This window comes from Eublepharis macularius, chromosome 12 (assembly GCF_028583425.1).
Source record: "Eublepharis macularius isolate TG4126 chromosome 12, MPM_Emac_v1.0, whole genome shotgun sequence".
Lineage (NCBI taxonomy): Eukaryota > Metazoa > Chordata > Lepidosauria > Squamata > Eublepharidae > Eublepharis > Eublepharis macularius.
In genome coordinates this window covers 47,402,493-47,422,330 of record NC_072801.1, presented here as the reverse complement: position 1 = coordinate 47,422,330, position 19,838 = coordinate 47,402,493, and the positions used below count along the sequence as shown (strand labels likewise).

At 48.4% G+C, this 19,838-nt stretch overlaps 1 protein-coding gene across 5 annotated transcripts; it reads right to left on the bottom strand.

Moving 5' to 3' along the window:
* Window positions 1-152: 152 nt before the first annotated feature.
* On the bottom strand, window positions 153-19,743 carry MED25 (mediator complex subunit 25). 5 transcript variants are annotated; one of them, XM_054994821.1, is made up of 20 exons: window positions 19,665-19,743; window positions 18,470-18,635; window positions 16,468-16,513; window positions 14,175-14,299; window positions 12,668-12,766; window positions 10,482-10,602; window positions 10,204-10,357; window positions 8,630-8,760; window positions 8,447-8,540; window positions 8,057-8,253; window positions 7,809-7,931; window positions 7,628-7,713; window positions 6,586-6,643; window positions 5,649-5,756; window positions 5,095-5,265; window positions 3,780-3,881; window positions 3,544-3,618; window positions 2,561-2,734; window positions 586-793; window positions 153-407 (listed from the first exon to the last, which is right to left on the bottom strand). In XM_054994821.1, the coding sequence occupies exons 2-20, from the start codon at window positions 18,604-18,606 to the stop codon at window positions 298-300; spliced, it is 2,319 nt and encodes a 772-aa protein (XP_054850796.1). In that variant the 5' UTR covers window positions 18,607-18,635; window positions 19,665-19,743; the 3' UTR covers window positions 153-297. The 5 variants fall into 5 exon arrangements, with proteins under 5 accessions (XP_054850796.1, XP_054850795.1, XP_054850794.1 ...); XM_054994820.1 differs by having other exon boundaries at window positions 18,470-19,115; window positions 19,665-19,725; XM_054994819.1 differs by having other exon boundaries at window positions 19,013-19,723.
* Window positions 19,744-19,838: the final 95 nt, after the last annotated feature.

Below are 19,838 nucleotides of genomic sequence, written 5' to 3'. Positions count from 1 at the left end.
CTGAGTGAAGACTCTGGTTTCCCTTCCCCATCTCTGACAAGTGCTACATAGCCCAGTGTTTCACAAGGAGTACCGAACATGGGAAAAGGAAAGCAGAGCCGCTGGCTTGGTTACTGCAGATAGGAACCTTTCTCAAGAAAGATCAAGACACAGAAGGGAAAGAGATTAATATTTGCAAACAAACAGGGAAATATTACACGTAAGAAAAAGGTGTGATGGTCTCCAAGCAGGGAAGTATTCCCTCGAGACCAGAAACCGTTTCAGTTCCAGGTGATGCTGGAGCAAGATCCTCAACCATCAGATGAGGTCCATGAGGATATCATCCTCCATGACGCTCGGGGCTGGAACCTGCTGCAAACCTTGCTGGGATACAGGTCCCCGGGGACCGGCGTTCATCAGCATTTGACCTGGGGAGAGGGCAGAAAAGGAGGGAGGGAACATCACTGGTTGAAAGGGCACATGTGGGGACATCTCTGGGACAGGAAAACTTCCCAAGCAAAGATCCCTTCCCCAGGTCTCACTCCCAACTGCCTCTGGTGTGGGGAAGGGCTGTTTTTGCATGGATATGTAAAGCCTCCATGGTACCTTGCAATGGTGCCCGGGGTGCCATCTGCGCAGGCCACTGCTGTCCAGGGGCTTGGTGCATGAGGGGCTGTCCCGGGAGTTGGAGCTGCTGCTGTCCAGGAGGCTGATGCCCCAAAGCCTGTCCCATGGGCTGGTGCGGCAACATGCCTGGAGAACCCTGCTGGAGGTGGTGGAGGGGTGGCTGGGACTGAGGGACTCCGGCTTGGGGCTACGTACAGATGAAAGGACAGGACGGAAAGATTAGGCAGTTGCGTCTCACCATGTAAATTTATTCTCAGTGGAGGGAGAGACGCAGGCTTGAGCAGGTGAGTCTTTTCAGTGGTTCTAGAGGCAGGGCCTTTCCAGGAAAGGAGTCCTCCCTGCCCAGTTGCAGGGCAAGGTTTAAATGAAAGGGACTCTCAGCACTGCTGCTGTTCCTCTGTCAAATGCTTTGCCCTCTTCCAAGGCAGCTTACATACATCTGGTGGCCCTCTTATAAAAGGCTTTTTCATCTTCTATCAGATGGGAGGATCCCCATCCCTCTTCCCACATGACCTTCTTGAAGCTTTGGACCCTGGTTCCTTCCCTTTCTAGCCAGCTGAGGGTGGCAAAACAATGTCTTCTAAAATGTGGTGGGAATGGTTTTAATACATACTTGCCAAGTTTCAAGGCATTTAGTTTCTGAGCAGAAACTGTGTTCAAACCACTTGCACTGCATCTCTGACTTCCCCTGAGGACATTCTGTTTTCACTGAGAAACACATCTGTCTTAGCCCATTGTGGAGACAGACTTATAAATGAATGAACAAAATGTAAAGGCTCAGTGCACAATGACCCTGGTGATTCCATGGGAGATCTCCTTTTGCCTTGTTCTCCTAATGAAGAGAGGAAGGGCTAGAAACTTGGGCTGGGGGGGAGGTTCGTTATTCGTTATATTAGATTTTTAGTCCGCCCTCCCCACCAGGCGGGCTCAGGGCGGAGTATAATATTTCAATTTACATGAATAACAGTTAAAAACAGATAAAACATTATCCAAATAGCATTAAAACTTTATACACTAAATACAATACAGCTTCTCTTCAGATGGTGACAATAAAATACTACATTTCAGGGTCTAGCTCATATATAGGCTCATATATAGGGTGGTGGACAGATCTTTAGTGTGGCTGATGAGGGCCCAACCTAGCCTCCACCATATACCTGGCAGCACATTTCTGTCTTACAGGCCCAGCGGAAAGATAATAAATCCTGCCAGGCCCTGGTTTCCTCAGACAGAGATTTCCACCAGTTCGGTGCCAGGACCAAAAAGGCCCTGGCTCTGGTCAAGGCCAGGCAGGCCTCCCTTGGGCCAAGGTAACCGTTGCTTGGATCACTGCAGCTATTTGCTTGGATCACTGCAATTCAACTATTTACAGAATATACTTCATGAAATCAGAATGTTTTATAAGAGGATATCAAGACTGTAAAAATAGAATGGAAGGATTAAAAAAAGTTCCTCTCCCCTCCCCACCAACACCAGAAACATGAAACTCTGCATTAAATGTCAGCAACTGATTTCTGAGTGAGCGTAGGGTCATGGTCAAACTACTGATGTTAAATGCTAAAGCCAAGGACTTTGGAATATTTATTTGTCACATCTGCATTAAGGCATAGGCTACTAAAATTAATATGTATTTTAATTAAAAGTATACCAGACAATGATAAAATGATGAAAGTAGATGATGGATCTACTCGACCACCAGAAAGGCGGCAACGATTTGCCACATCAGTTTATCAGTCCACAAAGCCTTCCTCCAAAGGAGAAAGAAAAGATACTTTCTGTCAAGCACCACCTGCTTCACAGAGAGGAAAGGATTATGGGACAACCACCCCTCCAGGCGAAGGGCCCACCTCTTTGTTGTAAATGCAAAGATTGATCACAACAGACTCTGTACAAAAATAATGGAACCCCCTAAGCAAGCCAAGGCCTTGCTGGAAAGAGGAATCCTGATGCTTACTGGCTGTTGGCTCAGGAGGAGGCTGCGAAGCTGAGGGTTGGCACCAGGGTTCTGGGGCCGAAGCATCGCACCTCCTTGGTTGGCCTGTGGTCCAGGCTGTGGGGGACCTGGTGCCTGGGGGGGTTGACTGGTGGGTGGAGCAGCTGGCTGGGGTTGCTGCATTCTAATTGGCATCTGGGTCAAAGAAGAAAGAAAACAAGACACAGAGATGGATGTTTCCAGAGTTCAAAGGCAACCAAGTCACATGCAGAGATTAATCCCCTGAAGGCAGAAGAGCCGCTGCAGAGTCTGCTATGCATTAGTGATCCGGTACAGCCAGGCAGGTATGCATTACTCACACAGCAGCTTTTGAACCAGGTCAGTTTTATGAGGCATAGTGTGAGGGGCAAGGTGGCTTGTAATAGAGGGTTCATCACAGCACGGCTGGGGGTGGGTGGGGGAATGAAAGATTTTAAGAAAAAAGGAATGTGTAGATTTAAAAAAACCATGAACAACTAGACAGCCTGTTGCTGCACTTTCTTGTGCTGCAATGAAGGTGAGCATAGATGAGGGGAGACCCTGTGATAATGCTTGAGTCACGCAGGTTCCAGAGCAAGTATTACACTGGTGGCAACACTGAATTGCTGACTTAATGCTTGGATACATCCCATAACCTGATTCTTCCTTTTGAGTTCTGGGACTCAACCCCATGGGGCTGATATGGGGAGGGGCTGCGGCTCAGTGGGAGAGCCTCTACTTTGCATGCAGAAGGTCCCAGGTTCAATTCCTTGCATCCCCAGACAAAATGATCAGTGATGAGAAAGACCTCTGCCAGGGAACCTGGAGAGCACCACTGCAAGTCAGATCACTTGTCTATCAAGGTCAGCAATATCTACTCTGACTTGATAAAAGGCAGCTTCATATGATCTGGTTGAACTGCATGAAACAAAGGATTTCCAGGGATTCCACCCCAAATTGATTAAGCAAACTTCCCTATGACTCACCATGCCCTGTTGCCGTTGCTGTTCTTCCATGATTCCCACCTGAGGCATACCGGGGCTCACTTGCTGGCCACCCATCTGCAGGAGAAGGAAGAGTGAGAGAGAAAGACAGAGAGTGGGAAACCACTGAGACAGGCAAAGAGGCAGTAAGATTCATCACTCAGATTGAACATCCTTCCTCATTTGGCTGCAGTCACTAAAATAGTTAAGGACAACTTCATCTGACAACACCTTCTTACCTGTTGCTGGACTCCCTGTGCCACAGGCAAAGCCCCAGGTTGCTTTGGCAGGAAGTTCTGTGTGCCAGGTGCGGATCCCATGGGCTGAGACCCTCCCATTTGCTGTGAAGAGAAAGAAAGAGGGAGAAGAAAAACAATGGGAACTAAGGGGGAATGTGCCAGGCCAGAAGTGACCACTTGTGGACTCGCTGGCACCACTTAGATTTTTTAAAAAGCCTACATATGCCCTTCACTAAATGCCTATGGAGACTGGAAAGTTAACCAAAAAGCAAACTTGCAAACAAAAGATGCAGTTAAATGACAACAAACGCTCAAAAAGCTGGACCAAAAGCTGAAAGGAAGGTTCAGTTCACTCACAACAGATCCAAGCTAAAAATGTATCTCTCCCCATTTACCAGCTGATCTGAAAAACGATGAAAATGTTCAGAGACTACAAACTGCTTCTAGAAGCACAGGAGACTTGTAGCTGTCAAGGAACAGTACAGCACATTTTGCCACTGTGCCATAAAGGCCATACATTGGGAAGTGGGGTGTTACCATCCTATTTAGCACTGTGGTTCTTAACCTCTAATCCACTACTGTCCACCAAGCTTGCAGCATTGATGGCACTCCTGACAAAGCAACTTGGTTTATAGTTATATGGTATATGGATCTCAGCTATACTGTCAGAGACTCTTGTGCCTGGTAGCCCTCAGCCAACTCTTTAAACATTCGATTTTATTTTGGTGTGCCACTTTTTTTTTTTAAAGGGCCTGGGGGAGAGAGCTGGGATTTTACTGTCAGTGTGCAGTGTAAAACAGCCTTCCCCCACTGGCAGAAGCTGTTTTACACTATAAGAAGGGATAAAGAGCTGCCTAAAATCCCAAATGCCCCCTCCACCATTGTCCCCAGAGACTGTCCCCAAGATTTGTAGATTACCCCCTGGGGGCAGGGCGTTTGGCCCCAAAATCAGTGACATAGCATCTGTCTACCACTTTCAATATTTAAAGCACTTCATATACCAGTTCATCATCACAAGAGCAATATTATTGTCCTCATACTGCAGATAAGGGACCAGCATTGAGAAAAAGTAGCTAAGGCCACTCAGTAAGTTTGTGGCAGAGGTGAGATTTTACCAAGGATTCAAACCACAGATTGTTCTCTTATCCCACACTGCTGGGGAAAAGAAGTTATTGGTTTTATGAGGTTAAGAGAGAGTTAGGGACCCCCAGGAGTGCAGAAGCCAAGACCTCAGTGAACCGGGCCCCAATGTATTTTCTCTGTGTGGGGAAGAGAGAATGAGAAAGAATCCCGCGTGGAGGGAGCAGCCACCGACCTTTTGTTGCTGAACTTGTTTGTGGTTGGTGATGACCTGTCGAATGCCGTTGACAAAGCCACTCTGGTCATAGGGAATGAGCCCCATGAAGATTTTCTTCTTAGAAGAATACAGCAACATCAGCACTCGCACTTCACAAGGAGTCGTGTGAGGGAAATGCACACAGCCTGCCTGGCTCAGAGGGGGGAAAAATTAGGCCAACATGCATCTGCTACAGAATTTCTATCTATGACGGCTAAGAAGTGTTTTTTCCTCCCCGAGAGCACTAAGAAGCCTAATGCAGGATTAAGACTCTGCCCACATGATTAAGAAACCCCACCTATAAAAGGGGGAGGTTCTGTTCCCACGGCTAGGATTTGCCAGCCATGACTGCCAGGCTCTACCCAATGGGCAAGAAACCCCGCCTCCAGAGCTCATGGTTCAGCCTCCTGCCAACAGCAACATTCAGCCCTGGTACACGAGGCATACCAGGACGATTCTGCATTTTCAAAATCACCACCCCACCCCCACCCACCCATCCCCACACACACCCCACCCTCCTGCTCTCCTCTTACAAATCCATTGCCCATGATGCGGTAGAGTCCCTTCAGCGACTCCAGGTCCTTGTTCGTAAAATGGAACTGCACCATGCGTGAATTGCGGAACAAGTGCCCCAGGGTGGTCTGCAGGGAAACAAAGGAAGCCAATGTTTAAGCCCAAGGAAACCTGAGCTTCGTATACCGACAGCAGTAACTGGGACATGGCATGAGTAAACGCAAATCCTGAACAACGTGAGTTGTCCTATAGTACAGAAATCACGAAATACATGAGAACATCATACATTGCATGTACAGAAGTATTAGTATCACATTTTATTTATTTATACCCTGTCTTTCTCCCCAATGGGGGACCCAAAGCGGCTTACATCATTCTCCTCTGTTTCATCCTCACAACAACCCTGGGAGGTAGGTTAGGCTGACGGTGTGTAACTGGCCCACGGTCCCCAGTGAGCTTCCATGGCAGAGAGGGGATTCAAACTTGGGTCTCCCAGATCCTAGTCCTACACTCCAAACACCACACCATTGTGGCTCTCAATGATTTCCAACAGGCAAAATCACGGAGGAGTAAGAAGTCAATAAAGTTCCAGCCTCTAATGGCTAAAGACAGCCATGGGGCAACCTGCTTGCTAACAGCGCTGCACAGAAAATGCATGCAAATTATGAAGATCGCTGGTAGGCCAACAACTCGCAACCCATTTCAGTACTGACGAAGCTGCCCCCACACCAAGTACCCTCTTTTAAGAACCACTTTGAATGGGAGGGTTTATTACAACCCCCCCCCCCATTTTATAGTGGAAGTAACTGTAACAAAGGTAACAGTGACACCCACAAAGGTTGTCCAAGCAGGGAAATGAAGCCAGGTTTCCCATGGTTCAGACCCAATGAGCTAGAAGATACTGTACTGCTCTGGCTCTTGAGTCAGGCCACGGAGACCACAAGCTCTTCTTCTTACCAGGAGCTGCTGGGGGATTAGCTGCATGATGAGCTTCTGTGGCCACTGCTCGGCCTTCCTAGAAGGGGGGCAAGGACAGGAGAGTCAGCGGCTCGCTCTGTACCCAGGAGGTCATGATTCTATTCAACCTAGACATTATTAAAATAGTTAACAGTCTGCTACAAAAAAATTCTCAAGGCCACCTATAGCCAACCAAGAGATTTACGATAAAGAAAAGAGCTTTTTTTAAGGAGACAAGAAAGCACCGTGATGTTCTACTTGAGTCTCCCCAATAAGATGCAACCACAGGGAAGGCCATGCTCTCAGCACAAGAGGATCTAACCTCAAAAAGAAGAGACTTGACAGCTACAGATCTCCAAGCTGAGAGACTCTACACTCCCATCTACCTTGAGCCAGAACAACTTATTTGCATCCCATTTATTTATTATTTATTTGATTTGATTTATACCCCCTCCCTCCCCACAAATGGGCTCAAGGTGGCTCAAAACATTCATAAAATATAGTAAGTTGATCATAAAACTATAAAATCAATAATAATCTTAAAACAATCATTAAAATAGTCCAGACACGGCTACTTAAACAGTTGGGAGTCTGTATATGGGCACATGCATTGGTGTAGCACATGGCCGAGGGCAGTCCCAGAAAAAGTGGTGGTCTTAGGTGGAAGAAGGGGGACACCAGCTGGCCCTCAGCCAAAGGCTTTATTCTATAAGGAAGATGACGCAAAAGGGCTCCTAAGCCTTAGGTCCTTTCCACGTTTCCCCATCCAACCACCCCACATTTACAAGCAAGACCTTTCTGAGCTGGGATGAGGGTCCGTTCTGGCTCCCTGAGCATCGCGTTGTTAAGTCAGAGAAGTGATCTCCATCATTTGCTCAATTTTCCCCATCCCTTCCAAACCCTCCATGCTCGCGGTCTATTTACAGTACGTCCATAATAGTTCTAGTTTGGTGTCACACCTCCCTGGCCACCCCCAAACAGCCACCCTCCCCTATCCTCTGAGCTGCAGACTGACAGGAAAAAGGGAACCCCAGAAACTTACAAGTTCTCCCCTTGATTGACATAGACTTGACAAGGAAGGGAACGAGTAAGCTTGGTATTGGAATCCACAGAAGTTGGCTTGGGCTTCTGAAGAAAAGGGACAGGAAGAAAGTCAAAACATGCCAGGGCAAGGGGGGTCCTGGTTCTCAGCTCATCCCCACCCCCTGCAATTCAGACCTCACCTCCTGCCACTCCAGCACTCCGCTCCACGCCATCACCTTGTTGGTGACTGACTGCTGAGTCGCACCGATTTGTGCCGTGGCCGGCTGATTAACGTTCATGTTGTTGGGAGCTATGCCACTAGGCTGGAAGGGTAAAGTTGGGGAACAGTCATGAGCAGGTCTGCTGTTGTCAAGATGGAAGCGTGGTCGCCTCAGAGCAGAAAGATCCGGTGTGCGCACATGGCCAAATTGTTGGGGACTATACTTACCATGGCGGAGGCACCAGGCTGTGGAGGAGTCTGCACAGTCGGCTGGACTAACATTCCAGAGCCTGTGGTTACGGTGGAGACCAGACTGGACTGGGAAGAGGCAGGAAGCTTTGGAGGCAGGGCTGGGACTGAGCTGCCTGGGTGAGTCTGTGCAGGAGCAGGACTGAAGGTAGGTTGCATGGGGTTCAAGGGGGAGACTACAGAGAAGGGGAGACAGAGCAAGAAGGCAACACGCTAACAGGACCTGCCGTCTTCATCCTGCCACCTTAGGGGATATTGGTTGGCGAGAGAGGGCTGACGCAAACACACCAATAACCCCTTCACCTCCTCAAGTCTACCCCCTCCCCCCATTCTTCCCACCCTGGGCTTAGGAGACAGGCAAAGACTCACAGCGAGTGCCCAGGCCTGCTTTCTGGTTCTTGGCAGCCTCCACAGCAGACTGAGCAGCTGCCTGAGCAGCAGTGAGGGTGGAGGGTGGCGTGACCTGAAGAAGGAATCAGAAGTCAGAGCTGGTGCACATACTTTGGGAGGCAACAGCCCACCCACCCTCACCTCCCAGGTTACAGGACGGACCTGGTATGGCTGGGAAACTGGCGGCAGGGCTTGTGGAGGGGTGGCAGGAAGCTGTGGCGGCACTGTGGGGAGCTGCGGCTGAGGTACGGCCTGTTTGGGCTGCAGGGCATTGGAGGCAGTTCCTCCTCCGACTGAAGACAAAGAAAGAGGCAGCGTTAGCTGGCAAGAGAGGGTTGACGTGAAGACACCACCCTTCGCTCACAGTCCCGGCTCCAGTAATAAGGCCTGGATCTGATACCTTGGCTTGGTGCACTTTTCAGGCACTGCAGAAGCAGTTCTCTGCTTACTTCAAAAAATGTTGCAATTAGAAGGGCAAATAGAAGGCCCTAGTGTGGAGGGAGGAGCCTTGCCAGCACCCCTTTCAGTACTGTAGGGGACTGAGGAAGTTATCCCGCCAACCTGGGTCTCCAGCTGCTAGACCCCAACTGGGATCCTCTTCCTCCACTGCCCACATCTCTGAGTAGATCAATTCCCAGAGATTTTGTCCACCTGATGACCCCCCCCCCCAAGTTCCTTTCACATTTAGTCTCTTAAAAGACCGTAGCCCCATTGCTACAGATGGGCTCAACCTCTTACGTGACTTCTCAAGGAGAGAAGGGTTTCAAACCTTTCATGATATTGGGAAGTGTGGACTAGGATCAGGGAGACCCAGGTATGAGTCCCCACTCCGCCATGGGAGCTCACTGGGTCACCCTGGGCCAGTCACACACACACAGCCTAACCTACCTCGCAGGCTTGTCATGAGCATAAAATGGAGGAGAGGAAAATGGGGAGAAAAACAAATAAATAATACTTCATAGGAGTGGTGCAAAGATCATATGGGGGTAGGAGGCGCAGAACTGCGTAAGGCAACTTGAGCTTCCCAGAGGAAAGGCAAGATTAAAACATGATGGTGAGATCTCCAGTTAAAGGATCTCTGGTAGCAGGTGTTGGAGAAAACCTCTCTGTCTGAGAGCCACAGCTAGTCGGAGCAGACAAAACTGAACTACATGTACCAATTAGGGTGAGGCAGCTTTATAATGACAGCTGTTCAAAAGAACAAAGAGCAAGACCAGAAATGGAAGTCCAAATGCTTAGAAGTCTTACCCAGTCATTCCACTGGTTTCTAGGATTTCACTTGGCATGTGCCATGAGTTTTTGAAGCTCACCTTTGTAGCCAGTAAGGGCTAGCAATTTGCACTTTATTATTTAAATGAAAGTTGAGGTTATGTCAGAAAGGTGAATTCTGAACCTTCACACCATATTTGGTGCCTTTGTTGTGCGGGTGCCTAACTGCAGAATACACATTAGCAACCTGAATACAAGATCCAATGGTAAAAACAACCATCCTGCGCCTGCAATATGAAGCGATGGAGCCAGGCCAAGGAGTACTACTATGCTGTTAGCTGCCTTCCAAAGATGCCTAGTCATCCTTGGTTAGGTGGGTCTGCTGTGGAAACTATCCTCCTTTGTGGAGCGTCATTCTCCTGCATTCTTTTTTCTCCCACCTTCCAAGACAGATCTGTCAGCCTACAGCTACTCTGCACTCTGCTTCTTGGTCACAGCCAACCATTTGCTCCTGGGCCAGTTCTTACCTGGCAGGACCATGCCACGGATGAGGATCATATGCCGAGGGTCCTGGTTGTAGTCCTTCAGCTGGGCATCCATGCCCCCCATTACAGCCTTCTCAAAGAGAATACGCAGCGCAGGCAGCTTACGTGGGGAGATAATGGAAAAGTGGATGCCACGCTAGAGGGAAAAAAAAACATGGATGATTGAACAGGGGTACCTCTCCCAAATTATGGTTGGGGTTTAGGGCCAGCAACCCTAATTCTGGGAGAACAGAGGAATCCAGGAAGAACTTTTCACTCACCTCGCCAATCTTCTGAACCAAGTTCTCTGTTGTATAGCCAGAATATGTGGTACTTTCCACTGCTGGAAGCAAATAGGGTGGTGAGTTGCAAATAAGGATGCAGACTTTGTGCGTAGGTCCTCTGATTTGGGGAGAATATAAAAGATTGTAAGTGAAGCAGAGGTCAGAAGAATATTATGATTTTGTTATTTTTACTAGCAACAGGGCCCGTTGTGGGAAAAAATACAACGGGCTCCAGAAAACTGATTCGGCAGGCCCTCGCCGCAGTACCTTGAGAGGGCTGCGCCACCGTGCCAGGCCTCTCCACCTCCTTCATGGATACTGCAGGGCTGTGCTGCCATGTCAGGCCTCCCTACCACCTCTGCGGTCCATCAGAGCCTGGCGCAGGCCAGGCTGCCAGGTCCCCTTACCCTCCAGGCGGAAGACCTGGCACTCACCTTTGGGTCGTCCTCACACACGCACACAAAGTGCATGTGCTCCTAGGCTATATGATGACATCACTTCTGGGACGTGATGTCATTGTGCAGGCCACATGATGCCCTGTGAAATGCTCCTGCACTCAACAGCAGGCTGAATCGGGCAGCTGCAGAGAGTAGGAATGCTGCTGGGATGGCGCGACGGGCCCTGGAGTACTCCTGCGCTCTGCAGCAGGCCCAATCGGCCTGAAATAGGCCTGGGAGCACTGCTGGGGTCGGAGGGGTGGAAAGGGCCCTGAAGCGCTCCTGGGCTCCTCAGCTGCCCAATTTAGCCTCAATTTGGGCAGAATCAGGCCACTGCGGAGCCCAGGAGCGCTGCTGGGGGGTGGGGGGCGATGAGCCCTGGAGCTCTCCTGGACTTCACAGCGGGTCGAATTGGACCAAAATGGGCCCAATTTGGGCGTCAGAGCCAGGAAGCACTGTTGGGAGGGTGGAAAGGGTGCTCCAGCACTCTGCAGCGGGCCGAACTGACCCCAAACAGACCCAATTCAGGCCAAATCAAGCCACTGCAGAACCTGGGAGCACTACCAGGGGGGCGCAGCAGGCCCCGGAGCACTCCAGTGCTCCAGTGAGCCAAATCATCCCAAAATGGGCCAAATTCAGCTGGGCCACTGCAGAGCCCGGGAGCGCTGCAGAGGGGTCGGAGAGGGCCCTGGCGCACTCCTGCGCCCTGCTACTCCCCAATTCAAGCCAAATCTGGCCACCACAGAGTACAGGAGCGCTGCCAGGGGGTGCGACAGGCCCTGGAGTACTCCTGTGCTCTGCAGAAGGCTGAATCGAGCCAATTTCGGGTTGAAATTGGCCTACTGCAGCGTGCAGGACCACACTGTGCCACCAGGGAGAGTGCCCTAAGACACACATTCCCCAGCCTTTCCCCCCGCCAGCCAGGTAAGCAGGGGCAGGGGGTGGGAGTGGGGGATCCTTCTTGGGGCTTCCTTGGCAAGCCGTGACGACTCATCTTTTATCCCTGTGGAGGGGCGTGCGAGTGCGCCTGCGCGGGGATAAAAGTGAGTCGTTGTCAATATGGCTTGCCTTTTATATGGTAGGATGACTTTGTCCTGCCTTGACTATAGCAATTGGTCCATTACTATGGATTTAAACCATGGTTTTAACACCTACAGATATTTCACAAATTGGGAATGTGCTTGTATGAGTGGGGTCTCAGATCCAAGTCAACTGTAATGGACAGATGCAAGAAGGAAAGGGCAAAGGCAGGGAGTTTAACATTCAGCTAAAGCATGGCATCTGGATGCTGGCCACTTCACTAACTTTGAAAATAGAATGGTCACAAACCATGTTTCCTAACCAGAGTAACAATTCAAATGTAAATACATAATTTAAATAAAATTAGCAAAAGAAGGTACAGGCAGTATCTTTTGTTCATACTTCATATCCTGCATTTAGCCCATCTAACATCATTGATCTGCAGCATAGCAGCCCAGACAACTACAGACAGATTAAATGTACATATGTGGGGCAAAAAAATTTCCAGGAAAAAAATTCCACTCCACATCACTGAGTCTTCTTCTAGAGAAGACCTCCAAACTCTCAAAGCCACAGAGAATCACAAAATAAATGCAATGCTTCATACTTCTAACTCTAGTGATCATTTGCAAGTCCTAAAAACAGATGGGTACCCCTCATGTACATCTACACACCGCATCCTGGCTTCCCATTCTCCCTTACCCATGCCCCAAATATAAAACTTACATTTGCTCTCTCATCTTTTTGAAGTCATCGAAGAGTTGCAGAGCCGTGCTGAGCCCTTCTGAGATGAGACTGCAACTCTCTCCACCGCCACCCACAAACCTGAGATGAAGGAGACAAAATGGTACTGAACCAGCAATGGGACCTAAAGGCCTCATTCTGAAACCCTGGACAGAAGCCAAGTGTACGTAAAACCACTGTATACCAAACCGGACACTTGGCCCAACTAGGCTAGTAGTATCTACTCCAACTGGCAGCAGTGCTTCAACACCTCTGGTAAAGGGCCCAGCCCCACTACCAGAGTCCCTTTAACCGAAGACGCTATGGGTAGTACACAAGGTCTTGAACAATACATGCGATGTGCATATCTGGCACCGAACTATGCAAGCCTCTAGATTTTGTAGCCGGCATTTTGGAAACCACACACACCATACCTTACCCTTGGAAATCACAGACATTGTCTCTTTTGACCCTGCCTAGACTCAAATTAGATGTGATGGTTTTTAGTGAGTCATGTATGGGTTCCCTCCACAGCCCAATTTAGATTGGGATTGTGGTGCTGCAGGAGGAGGGGCTTCAACCCCTCTCATGGTGTTCTAAAGCCCAAATGGCTCAACACTTAGTAGTCTACATCTACTTCTTTCCTACCCACAAGCTAATCTAAAAGAACAGTACCTCTTTTACAAGATTCAACAGTTTGATTACTGAAAAAATTAATACTGCCATAACTGTAAGTCAACGAACTCTTGCTGTACAAGTGAAGCAGCAGGGCTTGAACTGCTTCCTATTTTAAAGCTTTTCAGGAATGAGATTTGGAAGCAATTGGAGAGCCAGTTTGGTGTAGCAGTTAAGAGCAGCAGAATCAGGTTTGATTCCCCACTCCTCCGCTTGAAGCCAGCTAGGTGACCTTGGGTCAGTCACAGCTTCTAGGAGCTCTCTCAGCCCCACCCACCTCACAGCGTGATTGTTGCTATGGGGATAATAATGATATACTTTGTAAACCGCTCTGAGTGGATGTTAAGTTGATCTGAAAAGTGATATATAAATTGAATTATTCTTCAAATTACACGCAACACAATCAATAATAAATAAAGATCACATGTTATCACTGATCGGCCTTCCTGAGCTGATACAAGTTTCCACCAGAGGTATCGGTGCAATATGTATGCGGTTCCAAGTAATGCCATCTTTTGCAATTCTGTAGGTGTTATGCCAGAAAGCTGCAGTTTTTCCATATAAGTTGCAAAAAATGTTTAAACAGTTCCCAGTGCCCTGATGACAATGGGGACTACTGTTGCATTCTTCTTCCATAGTCAGGTGGTTATTGTTACTACTACTACTATTACTACTACTACTACTACCACCACTACTATTCCTCCATCAGGTCTTCCCTCTGCAGGTGGCATACTAGTCTGCTGAAACATCTTTCTTGATCCAAATAGCCTCTAGCAAAGAATTAAGTTGTAAGAATATACTGCAATCTCCCAATATTATCTTTGCTCGAACTCACTGAATGCTGTCAAGCCATGTGACGAACTCATAAGCACTGCTAGTTGGTGCGTGGCACTGCACGTATGACTCGGGGGCGCAGTCGACCGTATTGAACACCACCAAGCTGTACTGGGTACCTCCATACTGCAGAAGAGTGAGAAGCTGATTTAGAAAGGACGGTTCTGGGCAGAAATATTTTCAGCACTGCGCTTCTTGTGAGCTGGGAGAGTGATTTTCTGCTTGGCTGCAACTTGTGTTCTGGGACTGTGACTTGCACCAAAGTAGTATATCTAGCAACACGCCCAGCCTAATGCAGACTTTTAACAATGTGACTGGATTGCCTAGCCATTCTCTCTTATTAGAAAATATTAATTTTGGATTGTGAACAGCAAATGGATCTCGTAAACATTATTTTTGGATCTTTATTGGATCTTTACTCATTTGGGATGCCACAACACAATTTGGAGTTTTATTACTGTTGCAAAAACCTTGGTTGCTAAATAGTGGTACTGATACTTTTTATTCTTGACTGCTGAATGACTGGAATATTCTTAGAAATTGCTGAAGTATCCAGACTTAATTTGAGAAATGAAATGTCTTCATCTAAACATACAGCAACGCAGTATACATTTTTACAGGTATTTTCTGACTGCTTAAGTTATTATATGTTCAGGAATATCTGCTTTAAATTGCTGGACATGTTGTTTGAGACTCTGTATAAACATGGAATCACAGATCCAGGAGGGGTAAACAGGCATGGCTCCTGTCCCAGCCGAGAGAAGTTGGCTACATGCGGCTAGACATCCTCTTCACTGTTGGCGGTTCAATGAAGTCTGTGTCGAACAACTATTCCCTCCTGCTTCTTTGCTCGCCGGTGGCTAACAGTAGCTCTCCCTCACCCCCCACTCCCTCCTGAGGCAGACCCACAGCACATTCCCAGGGACAGTCCCCAACCCTTGACTGCCAAGGAAGTGGCAGCCTTGAGGATCCACCAGGGGCCTCTGACCAGTTGGGTGGCTCGGCCCCCAGAGTAGGAGTTCATTGATCCCATGGGGGATGCCGCCGCATGCTACCCCCATCCTGTCCAGCCCCTCCCCACATAGCAGCAAGGCAAATGGGGTGGGACATGGAGTCTCACCTGTGTGTGGGGGGGAGGGCCATCAGCCCCCCCCCCAGCACCACGGGGGTCTGAGGTGCTAGGTAGATGGCAGTGGAGGCCAGAGGGCTGAGGAAGATTCCTAGGAGGGGATACAAACCAGTCCATGTGCCGTGCGCACACACCCACTTAAAGGAGTTCCTTGCCCCCAGGGGGTTCTTCTCTTCACTAGTGAAAGTGGGGGTCTGGACAGCTAGCTGCCTATCATTCCCCTGTTCCAACTGGGACTGTTAACCCAGGGAGTACTGCAGAAAATAAAAAGGTGATGGGAGGACCATAGCCCCTCCTAGATCAGTGATTCCATGTGGAATACTAGTTCAGAGAAGTCAAAGCATGTGTGTGGTTGTGCAAGCATGCACCAGCTCTCTTGCATTACAGCAGGGTTAACAGTTTCAATTGGACCAGCCCAGGTAACCTGAAGGTCACTCAAGCTGGATGAGCCACCCACTTGCAACCTCCTCACCCACCATCTCCAGGGGGTCTTTTGGGTTGCGGCAAACAGCCCTTCTGCCCCAACACAAGGATGCTGGTCAGCAGCTGCGGGAGGTCCTGGGGTGGCTGTGGCAGCCACTGAAGCAAGGTTCCTGTGAGCACCTGCCCAGCAGGGCACGGCTAAGAGCAGATCTCGCCAGGAGGCCCCCCTCATCAGCACAGAGAGATCTTTTGTGGCAGTAGGAGGGGCGGGGAGCTGGACACTCCCCTTGCACCCACGTGTGCAACGCCGGAAGGGGGAGGCCAGCCCTATCCGGAGACGTGGCCTGGGAGATTACCTCCAACCATGCCGGGGGGGGGGGGACAGCAACCCGACCCCCACCAGTGGGTCCCTCTCCTGCAGCAGAGCAGTTGCCACATGCCCCCCTCACTGCAGGCTGCACCTCTGGGGGGGCACATGCCCCACCTGATGCTTGGATGGGCAGCTCCCCCTGCCCACACCTCTATGTGGGTGCCATGACCACGGGGGCATATGGTCCAAGCTGCTTGCTCTCTGGCAGGGGGGAAGGAGGTGTCAATGGGCAGCGGAGATCGCAGCCCATGCATTCGCTGCACCTTTGCTTGCAAATCATGTGCCTGTAATGGGGACAGCTGCCGGTGGAATGGTGGGCCTCAAGATGGCATTTCCCAAGTTCTGGCAAAAAAGGCACATCTGCGCACTTACATCTCCTCCAAAGTCTGTTTCTGCTGGAGGACCACCGTTAAAGTACCTAGAAACAAAAGAAAATAAAGTCTACACACAAGGCTAGGCTGAAGGTTGTCTCAGACTGTGACACACAGAATTTATGGAAGATTCATGTGCTATTTGAGAAAGTAGTAGAGTACTGTGAGACTCGTTTTCATGATAGTTATTCCAATTAACTTATTCCCCATATTTATTGCCCCAGCTGAATGCCAGGGGAAAACATAAATTACAAACAACATGGATACCTTTGTACTGTATCTTAGTGAAACCTCTAATTGTTTAAATCATCTTCATTATATGTACTAGCTTAAGACTGCATTTTAATGCTTGATCTTCCTACAGAATTTGGAAACTGCATTTCCTCTTTTTGAAGCAGTTATCTTTGACTTGAAAGAAGAATGGTGAGAATTTGAATGTTCTTCTTCCTGTTCCATCTTTCTCTGTCCCCCTTTTTATCATCTCTTTCAGACTATAAACCATTACTTTAAACTGCCTTGAATACATGGGCAAAAAGGCAGGATATAAAGTCCATTTATTAATAAAATGCCATTTGGATGCACTTAATTCCCAAGCTTCCCATTAACACATATATTTCACTGAAGTCGGTAAGATGAATTTCCAAATAAATGTGTAGTCTAACATCATGATCCTATGTAATGAAATGATGAAAACTATGGATGAAAAATTACATTGTATTGTATATACACTCACATGGGGACAAGCTCTACTGAAAACAACAGACATTACTTCTGAGTAGAGCTGTATAGTGTCTGACTTCACACATAAATTTGTACAAAATATGTTGGTGTTTTGGGAGAAGAAAAGCAGAATTGCTGCTGTGGACCAGCCTTGACCCGTCACCTTATCACCTGCACTCGAGTCCTCTTCAGAGGACAAGGAGCTAGAGGAGCCGGCAGAGCCAGCCTCTGTGCCAGAGAAGCTGACACTGGAGTCAGCTTCTGTGCCAGGAGAGCTGTCAACAGAGTGGCAAGTAACGCAGCCAGGCACGGGTGAGGGCTTGTGCAGAGCAAAAGAGAAACCAGCACCCAAGAGGCCTGAGCCTCCCAAGACAGCTTCAAGACTGAGGAACTGGACAAGGGTGGCTGTTTGGGAAAGATGCAGAAGAGCACATTTGCAAGCTCAGCACCAGATGGAGCTGATCTCCGAGAGCAAGGGGCTGCAATCAGGCGAAGAGGGAATATCTGCACCGGAGTCTATGACCTAAGGCCCAGGATAAAAGGAGAACGCCAAGCAGGGCTCAGCATGGAAGCAACCCAGCTCTCCACTTCCTGAGACCCTGTGCCTGGAAGCGCTTGGCCCCCGGACTTACAGCTGCCTGCCTTGTTATTGGACTGTCCTGCCTATGTATTGACTCAGACTGCTGGACTGCCTGACCTACTTGTAAGCTACTTTGCCTGACAGGCTCCCCAACCCCAGCCTGAACAGGTGCCTAGTCCTTGAGCATGACAATTGCTTCTTTGAAGCTGCAAAGACAGAAAGCTAAAGATTTGTTTCTCCCTATCAGGTTTTTCCCTTTCTTTATCCTTTAGATGCACAACAGCTATTTTAAACACCATTAGAAGTATAAGATTAAAAGTCTGATTTTTTTAAAAAAAATTGTAAAGGCTCTTTAAACACACAAACATGCTAAGTCAGCCATGCACAAATATGAAAAGCAGCAATGAATTTGCTGATTCCATGAATCTCCAATTTTCCAGAGCAAAGTTGCATTTAATACCATAATCTGTAGTTTACACTTATTAGAAGCCCAAAAATGTATTTTATGTTATTAGGCATTTAAATAATAGTATAGTCAAATGGCCAGAACCTAGCAGTAGGTAAAGTTAATAATTGCATAGGCCTTTCCAAGCCCGAAGCACTTAACAGCATTCCCTTCTCCAGCAGTGCCTATACCGCCCATGAATCTCTTTTTCCTTGCAATAGAGATGTTCTTATATCCTGAAACCCACTCAATACTCACTCAATGGCAGGTAGAAGATAATGCTTGCGCAAGGACTCAAAGTAAGGTCCAAGATTGGCAGTGCCCTCAATGACGAAGACCACGTCAGCTACCATCCCCATGGGCTGAGCAGGCATGTCCAGTGTTGGCACCACCATCTCCTCCAACTACCTAAGATAGGGAGGGGCTATACACCCACAATATATCAACAAGTTAGTGACAGACAAGACTGAAACCAGTGGCTCATTAATATTTATTCAAAGTAACAACATTCATGCAGTTCCTGGTTGGAGGGGGAGCAGAACAATGGAAAAGAGAGAGGAATAGAGATTGAGAATTTAGTAGTGATGTTAAGGTGATGGCAAGGGAAAATTAAACAGAAATGGAGCTACAAGTAAGTCAGATCCTGGGTAGTATACACAGGCCATACGAGGCCTCTGGGATTAGACTTAAGATCCATCTAGGCATGCATACTTTCCCCCAGCAGTAGCCAACCAAATGCTTCCAGGAAGTCTCCAAGTAAGGCCCTTTGCTATTGCTTTCACCTCCACTCCACCAACTTACATTCCGAAGTAGCCTGCTGGGATGTCTGTGTATTAACCAAATGTATCCATGTAGTACATTTTTATCTCACTGTTTCTCCAAGCAGCTCAGAGTGACAACATTCCTGAGACAAAAGTAAGACTGAGAGATGGCAAAACGGCTCCAGGCCACCGAGCAAGCTTCAAGGTGGATCAGAACCCACGCCTCACAGATTCCAGTCCAACACTATAACCAATACACCACCTTGTCCTCAGATCGATACACACAGGTTTCCTTTTATGACTGCTATTTTAACAGCCACTGAAGTCCATCCTCGATGAATTTACCTTACCCTTTTTACCAAAGTCATCGATGCTATAAGTCCACATACTGCGTGAGCAACTTCCATAGATTAATTATACGTTCTAAGGAAAAGGAAAAGGGCGAAGACTTCCTCTGGTTTGAGCCTGAACCACCTGTCCACTGACTACATTAATTAACACTGTTTGTCCCCATCCTGGTATTACAGAAAAAGAAGCCTCAAATTCCCTGCCTCTGCTTTCTCCGCACTAGAGAGAAAAGCAGGTGCCAAACAAAGGGAGGAGCGAGACGACGGAGGAGGGATTTCTGCCTCAGCATCCCCTAAGACAATATCGCCCTCGAAGGCTTCCACTTCCCCCTCCCCATTTCTTACCCAGTGCTAACATCCGGCTAGTTCCCCCTCGCTTCCAGTCGACCGGAAGCGCTCTCCTTCCTGTCCGCCCTTAGAAGCGCATGCGCACAACACCCAAACATTTTTGCCCTCTTTATTTTCTTCCTTTCTGGAGGCGGGGGAAGCAGCACATGCAACTAACCAATCACTACAGAG